The 9,779-nt window shown below is 37.0% G+C and overlaps 1 protein-coding gene across 3 annotated transcripts in view; it reads right to left on the reverse strand.

The window, feature by feature from the left end:
* Positions 1 to 337: 337 nt before the first annotated feature.
* The window catches only part of LOC140344126 (uncharacterized), a 65,131-nt gene continuing 55,689 nt past the window's right edge, over positions 338 to 9,779 (reverse strand). For all 3 annotated transcript variants that reach the window (XM_072431068.1, XM_072431069.1, XM_072431070.1), the window contains one exon: positions 338 to 4,663. In XM_072431068.1, coding sequence (XP_072287169.1) covers positions 4,574 to 4,663 — 90 coding nt within the window. In that variant the 3' untranslated portion in view covers positions 338 to 4,573. The remainder of the gene's footprint in view (positions 4,664 to 9,779) is intronic.

Here is a 9,779-nt window from a genome sequence, read left to right on the forward strand (position 1 = left end):
AACACGTGCACAAACTGCATGCAGGGAGAGTTCGTGATGGAATTTGAACCCATGACCCAGGGCGAGAGATCTAACTATTTAACCATCTGCCAAATAACTGTTCCTTATTTTAATAGAATCTAAACAGACCAGAGGAGAGTACACCAGTCCACAGAAACATCTACTTTATCAACCCTATGAGTTACAAGATCTTTAGTTCCTACAAAGTGTGTAGTTGTGTGCAGGAGATCAATTCCTTTAAAAGTGTTCAGTGCAGGACTACACCATCATGCATTTGACTTGAATGCAGTGTGAGGAAAATGAATGGAAACAGTGTCAGCACACATGAGCCAGTACATTGGTGACATTATACTTTATCAAGACACAACAGTACATTGTACAAAACAATAACCGAAAAAAAAACACTGCATTAAAAAAAAGTTTGTGTGGGTAGTGGCAGGAAATGAGGATGCATATGAACTATTCCTGATTAGAGATAAACACACAAAAAATGGGAGCATAAATATCTCTCATACAGAAAACAAAATGCAAGGCAAAGTAACTGTAGTGAAGAGAATACATTTAGTATACACATGCAATAAACTATTTGCAATTACAAAAGAATATCTAAGAAAAAAAATGAACTGACCATGCTACCACACCCTTATTTTGCAATTGATTGCTGCAATATTTTAACAAAATAGTTTACAATATATAAAGGGTCAGTCACCCCAGTGAGTTAAATCTGAGCTTATATCTTTCAGAAACTGAAGCTGAAATGCCATCTTCAGCCACAAGTGAAAATACATCTCACTGAATGATTCAGCAGCAAGAATGAGAATATGGTGGTATAGTGTAGTAATGGTGGTTGGTATTCAGGTTTAGTAATCTCAGAGCTTCAGAGAGCTATAAGTATACAATGGATGATTAACAACTTTAGGTCTAGTATACACAAACCGATTGTCATATCCAAACCAAATTCTGATTTATTAAAACATTCAAATATAGATATATGTTGGTAAATGGTCAATATAAAAAAATACATAAATTGTATACAAATAAACAATAAACCTAAAGGGCAGAGTATTGTTCAGATGAAGTGGTGTGTTTTGGACTGTTAGCGATTACTGATCTTAAAATTGTCTGGATGGGTCAAATACAAAGCGGACTGTGCATACTAGGTCTTAGGGGGACTGACTCTTTATTCAGATTAGTCTCATTTTTATAAAGCACAAAACAAATTAACATCATACATAGAAAAATAGGATAATGGAAAGAGATGTTAAGGTTAGTTTAAAAGTTCAGCATTTTAAACATAAATTATTGTTAAATATACCTTTACATATACAAAGTGAGGCACATATGTGTCTGGGTAATTCTCCCTTGAGGACGCGGTAGTTTGTGTTTAGGCCTTTTGGCTGTAAACTATTAAATACATGCTACATGCTCTGTACCACTTAGCATTAGCATGACAGGCTTCCATAAAATTTGAAGGGTGTACAGGAATGAAGGACAGCATGAGTCTGTTCTTTGACAAGGCAATATCCCTGTTGTACAGAACAGATGTGGAGGCAGCCATGTTTTAGGATAAATGAATATTCATTCAAGAATGCAGCCTATCACTTTATGAAGTAATATTACTAATTTCTACATATACGTTAGACTAAAATGTTGTTTAGCCCACAAAATGGTGGTCTGTTTGCAAGAAAAAAATTCAGGTGCTTGAAAACCTCATAACTAATAGTTGGGAAGTGAATGTACTAGACATAGCATTGGCAAAAAATGCATTAAAAAAAAAATAAATAAAAAAAAGTATACCCCGAGCAGATATTAGTGTCATGTTGCTCTCCGAATGCTTTGCAAAGCCAATGTCTGCACTTTATATTGAAAATAAACTGTCTGGTATACATGTTAAAATTTGCAGCATGTTTGTGTTGCATCAAATTTAATCTCTACTGCAACCAAATGCTACAATTCATGTCATAGCATTCGAAATATGTGTACAGTTTTTTTTTTTTTTTTTTTTTTTTTTTTTTATAAAGACCTTTTAACGGATTTAAAGCACTAAAGTCAATCAAGTTTAAATTTATTTTTCTATCAATGCTGCGTGAACAAGGCCTTAAGGAGCAAGGGAAATCTGCAATGTCTGGTCTGTGAAGGCCAATGTAGTGTTTACATCTATTGAGCACTATGTGCAGCAAGGGGGGGCATAAATTGGGAGATCTAGACCAGGTAGCAGATCAGTGTCAGTCCAGCTTACATTAAAAAGTGTCCTGTCTGACACAGAGCCTATTCCTATCCTTTCCAGCACATGTGCTCATCCTACATACAACATACATATTTTAAATGAAAAACTTTATTTGGTATTTTTAACAATGGTTGCACAGCATCTGATGTTTGCAGCCCAGCAGCCATTTGCTGAAACTAGAAGTATACTTTAGGGAACAGATTCATGAAAGTCAAACTCCAGCCCAAATGTTTTACTTTTAAATAAAATCTATTTGGGTATCTCCCCACATATAGAAATCTTTCCAACAAGGGCATTTCAGTAGAAGAAAGATTTGGAACTTCACTTCTGATAAATGTTTTTATTGTACTCTAAGCCCATCATATCCTCTATCCAAAGCTAAACAAAATGGCAGGAGTTGGACTTTAAACTATCAGAAGGGAAACATTTTTGAGGGCTGAACACATTTTCCTTCGTCAATGCTTAGTAACAATAATATTAAAAAGGAACAGTGAAAGGCTTTGCCCAAAGATTCAGAACATGGAAATTTGTGTGGAAGCAAGCCACTGAAATTTGATTGGTGGTTGTGCACAAAGCAGTAGTTCCAGTTCTAGTCTAAGACTTAAAAAAAAAAAAAAAAAAAAGAGGCTGATTCTCTCGCAATATGTCCATTACATTATTTTTAAGTATCTATGTACCAAAAGAGTAATAGATCTTAAGTGCAGTGTGTTTATCTCCCATGAGTTCCAGGAAGAACTCTTAGTAAAAAGAAAATAAAGTGATTTTGTTCTATACTTACATTTATATGAGCTTATTTTTAAAGTACATATGATCAATATTTTAATAAAGCATATCAAACTGTATTTTAATAACTGGTGATTTGGAAAATGTAATATGCATATTTGGGTATGTGATATTTTGCATAACCCAACCGTGGGATATAATGATGAGTGGAGGAAGAAAACAAAAAACGCGATGGGAATCAAGCATCTGACACATGTAAAAGTGCCAAAAGCTGAAGATTTTATGCTGGTTGGTGTAGCAGCAGTTTATGTAGAGAACATCTCGAGGACTGTGGTCATAAAACTTTTCCCTGCTTGGTGGTGTTGTTCCACCCACTGGTCCCTAGGGTTTAGAAAGAAGGACCACAATATCCACAACAGCACACACAATCTGACACCCAGAATTGTCAGATATAGAAGTGGCTTTAAAAGCTATTCAAGAGGGTGAACTCTTGAACAGGTAAGTAGAAGCTGTGTGTTTCAATTTTTGTTCAGCTGTAACAGGTTCCCCTAAACTTACCAGACAATAAGCAAAGCGTGTAGTACAGCTGTCTACTGATGAAGGGTGAAAGTGTATTGGAGGCAAACTCACTTCATTGCTCTAGAATTTTAGTATTTGAGCAGAGTAATGCTGTTGTATTATTTTATATATAGCCAAATAAATCTCCTGACTAAATATATAAATCAAAATTCCATACATTCCACAGTTCAATAAATTACAGTACAATAGTAAAGTTAGCATGGTATTCCATGTCTGTAGTGTATATATCATCTGTCTGGAACAACTGAATGTAAGAATAATAGGTAAGCGCAAGGCAGTATAGGTAGCAATATAAAACAGCTGTGGACAAACTGTCTTTTGTAACAGTTGCCTAATAGTGAATAATTACATTACTAGAAATCTGATCATGCTATTGTCCACTCATAATATGTTAGAGTTCATTTCGGCATTGAAAAAACAAAAACTTTGTACATAATTTTACATTTCCATCCAGGTTGTGTCGATTTTTGCTTTCCCTTTTATTTTTTTGATGAGCAGAAAACATCAGGCCTTGTATGTATGGCAGATTGCTTTCTTTAGACATTATGACTGTAGAATTTCCAAAAGAAGAGCGTTGACCCCCTTAGAACATCTTTGGTCGGCAGTGATTTATTTATGGTGTCTTGTAGCGGTGGCATCACTTCTACAAGTTGGGGTGATGGATACCACTTTTTAAAAATTGATATTTACTGGCTCTGGAACAAATTTTCAAGTTTATATTTCAAAATTCAAAGTGATGCAGAAGTCCATCCAGGTGACTGCATCACATACTTGTGTAGCCTTGTTTGAATTCCAGCTGAATGAGATTTGTTGAAGTGAAGCACTACGACAGTTTTGTACATGTTGATATGTTGCTATACAGCATTTGTTAGGCAGAGAAGCCCGAGACACAGTGAATGCAGTCAGTGTGGGATGGGAAAGGTTTACATTTAAGACACACAATAACACTAGTTGTAAATCTTAGACCTGATCCAGCATTGTCTGCAGCGATTTCAGTCTGTCTACACAGGAAAGCATTGAATCTCCCAGAGGCAGCAGGCAGACCTAGCCAAGCTGCTTTGTGCTCCACCAAACAAACATGGCACCACCGGCGATCAGACCACCCCAAAGCCATCTGTACAGGACGTTAATTGGCTAAGAAAAGGAAAAAAAAAAAAAAAGAAATATTACAACACAATAAGGTCAAACAGTACACACAACAATTTGTTTTTGTGGTTACCAATTCATGTGGTATTAAAATGTCAGTGAACCCAAAATGTATTTCTATTAGATAATGGTCTATTTAGATGTTCTGTTTTACGTAAAAACACTGCAGAGAATACCTGGTTGATCCTGTTAATAGTTTAGACTTTCTCATACCAGGTGGCAACACCCTGTGGGATAATCTTCCCTCTACAATGTTGCCACCAGTCTGAATAAAGATTAATAAAGTTTATACAAGAAAAAAAAAAAGCCAAGAATAAAGTTTACACAAGGCATAATAAATCCTGGCTACAGTTTAGCCTCATCAAAAGATCAAATCTTGACAGACAAGTGACCTGATTGAAATAAATGAAAGGTTTAATTAGATTGTTGCACTGCATAGATGATTTTTTCTAGTTGATTATTCACACTGGATGTGACTGGAGGAATATAGACAAGTTTACATACACAGCATTCCTATTTTACATTATCATTAATGTATATCAACCTTTTTACCTCCAAGGACAACTTGAAACAGGTCTTGAGGAACCCCTGCTAATTCCAACTTATTGGGAGTCAGTGGGGAGGACAAAAAAAAAAAAAAAGTCTTTGAAATTGGTGGCCAATGACAAGAATGCCCAATTTACAGTGGAAGCTAAAATATCACCTTCTTGGATAATAAAAACTTCATTAGAATCATTCTGCTGGCTTTAGCAAGTGGTGTTTGCCCCAGCAATTATGAAGCAGTATTAAATAAAAGGCCAGTCAGCCACAGGTCGACCGACCACTGGAGGAACTCCTGAGGTCCCACGAACCCTAGTTGAGAATGGTCTGTGTAAATGATTGCTGAACAAGTTATAATAACACTGATTTTGCTGTGCTGCTGCCGTTACATAAATCTGGGAATTACACATGTGAAACTGTATACATATGCAAGTCCAATACGTTGCTGCAGTGTTGGAGACTGTTTTGCAATGCGTGCATTTTGCTCTGGCACTGATACAATTGGCACATTTTCTGCTGAACTATACCAAGCAATAGTATGCTCCACACGAACTGAACGGGAGGTTTGCTGTACTTTTAACCAATTATTTTGCCACAAGCACAGGCTTGAGCCAGCAAAACAGGACGTCAGTTTGGTCACTTTCCATGAAAAAAGAAAAAAAGAAAACTCTGCTAAACATGAGTCATTTGCAAGTCAGCAAAATGGAAAAATCCAACTGTAATTTTAACATATCTTTCAGTATATACATACGACAAAAAGAGGAAAGGGGTCTTGGAGGAAATGAACAAAACATTTGCTTTTTCCAAATCATCTAAAAAGCACCTATATGGCTATTAACACACACACATTATTATTTTTATTGTACAGAAAATGATTTTGATAAATGTTCTCATGCTTCATGAGACAGATTCTTTGTGCATGGATTGAGTATAGAATAAGTTTTATCTGAGTCTGCATACATGAATACCACAGTGTTTGTATGCATACTGATTTTAGGATACAGTGGTGTGAGCTATAAAATGAAAAGATTGCAGGTCAGGGTGTCCGAACCCCTGACACATCACTCCCTCATCATGCTGCATTCTTGATGAAGAAGTTAATCAAGGAAAGGGATTTTAACAAGTAAACAAGTAAGCTACAATGTCTCATGTTTTTACAGTTTTAAAATTTTACTTTTAATGCCCACTGTTATTGCATTTTCCCTGAAGCAATCCTTAGTTTTGTAATGAGATTTACTTTAATCCCTATTTCAGGTTGAAGAGCATATAGTCTGTGACAACTCCATTTGTGGTCCTTACACAGGTCCCTGATACATGACTGAAACCTTTGCCAAGTACCAAATACCTTCATACTCACTGCACAGCCTAAAGCAGAGATCTGGCCTAAAGCTACACACACACACGTGCAATAATTTTCATTGGAAGGGATCTTTCATGATCCTTTCCAACGCCTAAGGACTGCACGATGCATTAACGAGTGCTGTACATATAGTGCCATTCTGCTCTATGAAGAGGGGAGGGAGAGAACAACAGAGCAGCACCCCACTGCGCTCTCCCCCTTCGCTTCCATTAGGATTGTTTGTCATCTGTGGATCGACCAGGACGGCTGTTCGGACGATGGGCGCTGTACACACGCCAGATTCTCGTCCAATATCAGCCCTGAGCCGATTATCGGACCAGAAACATTTGACATGTGTACGCAGCCTAAAGCTATCACCAATGCCTGTGTGCTGTGGCATCCTTGTTTTAATTGGATATGGCCTATCTTGCACAGTTTTCGTGGTCATACTGGCACAATTTAACCCACCCCCAACCACCATTACCATGCCCGCCAATTCCATTACCAACACACTAAAAGGATTCAGTACAGTACAGTAGCATGACAATTTTACTTTTTCAAAGTGACCTTAAGAACAACCAAGAAGTCCTAAACTTCCTTGTTCACCCCGATTTCAAAAAAGGCATGCCCCTTTCTCAGACTGCACAGTGCAATGCCCAGTTCTCTCCGAAACCTATTAGAGAACTTAGACAATAGACATATCTATCCTCCAAATTTGTAAGAAATAAAAGCACTGTAAATGTAGGGGTCCCCCAGGTCACTCATAAGGGAGATGCATTTGACTATAAAAAAAACAATGTCTGACCCACAATTTTTTACCAAATCATGAAGACTGTAAACTCTCTTCTGGCTGAAAAAACAGTGGCATGACTAAATCGGAGGTCTGATCAGCTTTTGAAGGACGGGGAATTTAGGTGCAAAAGTTAAAATTTACTGTTCAATATGTATTGGCAAAGCCATGGTGTCCTCATTTACATGTCATCATTTTTTCTCAACAGGTTTACTTTAATCTTTTTCTTCTTTTCTTAATTTTTCTTTATAAACCTATAGAGGTCACTCAGTCCAGCTATTCTGTTTCATCAACCAACACAAAAATGTCACTAGCTTCTTTATGCCATGGCTATAAGAACAGTTCATGTACCTTTGTTTGGTTCCATTGTGTGGGTGTGTTTTTTTGTATTTTGTATGTTTTTTTATTTGCTTAAAATCAATAAAATTATATTTTACAACAAAAAAAAAATGTCACTAGATTTGACGTGCAAAAAATACTTGGAAATAAAAATGAGGAAACAACATACATAAATGCCCATAACCTTGCACTGAACTTTGATTGCAAACAAAAAGGCAATTCACTGGATTTGAATGTATAAGTTCTTGTTCACACAGACTTAGGTGTGTATACTAAACATTGGCTAAGTTTTTGTAAAGCTTTCAGCAAATTGAAAGCACTTAAAACACCACTCAACTATTGGGAGGTAAAATACAGATAGGAGTAGCAGTGATGACTATCAATTTGAAGCAGGATCTAGAAAGCTTTAGTTAAGCTGCGTACACACTTCCAATTTTTATCGTTCAAAATGAATGACGAACGAACGACGATCGATTGGGCAAAAGTCGTTCGTAAAAAAAGTAACCAACGACGCCGACAAACGAGGAAAGTCGTTGGAAACGAACGACCAGACCGGCGGATCGGATTGGACGACGATCGTTGACCATCGTTCGTGTGTACGATCGTTCGTTGATCGTCCATGGTTTGAGCATGCGTGACGAACGAACGTTCACTTTCTGTCGTGCACGTCACTCCCTGTATCGCTCAAACGATCGTATCTATTGTGTGTACAATATCTACGAACGATCGTGTCGTTATCTGTATGTGCAGGATCGGTGCTATACGATCGTTCGCAGATATCGTGCAGGATCGTTCGTCGTTCATTAGGTTTCAGTTCTATTGTAAACATGCTGAAAGCCTATTAGCTGCTAATGCTCCCCTGTAATGATCTGTGTATAATCTCCCCATATTGAAACTAAAGTTTCCTGTAAAGCGATAAAGCCCCACATTGCTTCTGGATGGCTTTGCAAAAGCTTGCAGTACATATTGCTCCTATTCAAGTATCTCTGAAGATCTTAGAATCTCACTTTTTGTACTCAAAAGGCTTCTTAAAGTTCAGTTAAATGACCTAAGTGAATGGACCCGAGTTTACCAGCAAAAAGTTAAACAACATTCCTGCTGCTAGAGAGCACAGAGCATTAGTGACTAATTCAAATAAAATGTAGTAAATAAAAATAATCAGAATCAGAGTCTACGTCTGCTTAATTCTTGTGCGATTATCCAATTTGTCTTTCTTACATGTAATTGAAAAAATACTTTTTTGTGGTCGTTGTTCCATGATCTCATCTTCCCTTTTATAGTTATTTCAAGATCACAAGGGTAGCAAGCAGTGAAACACACGGACAAACACAAATATAAATCTCCGTGGATAGCTTCTAAAGCATGTTCAAATATTTACCTAAACCAAACTATGAGGTTTTTTTTTTTTTTTACGTTTTTGACATAAAAAAACAAGAAGAATACTTTGCTATGTATTTAGTGCACACACGGTTTAAGGCAAATCTGCAGCATCATAACAAACATCAAAAAGACACATTTATAAAGTTGTAAATATGACATTCACTGCATGTAAATCAGTCATTGTGATTTAATTACTTTAGGACCAACATCCTAAACCCCCTTCTATACCATAGTTCTGTGTCATGGGCATTTGACTGTTAATCACTTCTGGACCACTCAGGTACTTAAATACATACCCAGAAGATACACTTGTGGTAAAAGTTTGGTAAATTATTATTACACATTATTTATATAGCACCAACATATTACACAGCACTGTACAAAGTCCATAGTCATAACACTAGCTGTCCCTCAAAGGGGCTCACAATTTAATGTCTCTACCACAGTCATATGTCTTTAGTACATTCTAGTAAATTTTTGGGGAAAGCCAAATAACCTAACTGCATGTTTTTGGGATGTGAGAGAAAACTGGAGTACCCGGAGGAAACCCACGCAATGATAGGAAGAACATACAAACTCCATGCAGATAGAACCGTGGCTGGGATTCGAACCTGGGACCCAGCGCTGCAAAGACCAGAGTGCTAATCACTGAGACACCGTAAATGTCTCATTTACTGCTTTACAAATACACCACAGTCTGCAGTTTTGTATTGCCT

Source organism: Pyxicephalus adspersus, chromosome Z (genome assembly GCF_032062135.1).
Source record: "Pyxicephalus adspersus chromosome Z, UCB_Pads_2.0, whole genome shotgun sequence".
Lineage (NCBI taxonomy): Eukaryota > Metazoa > Chordata > Amphibia > Anura > Pyxicephalidae > Pyxicephalus > Pyxicephalus adspersus.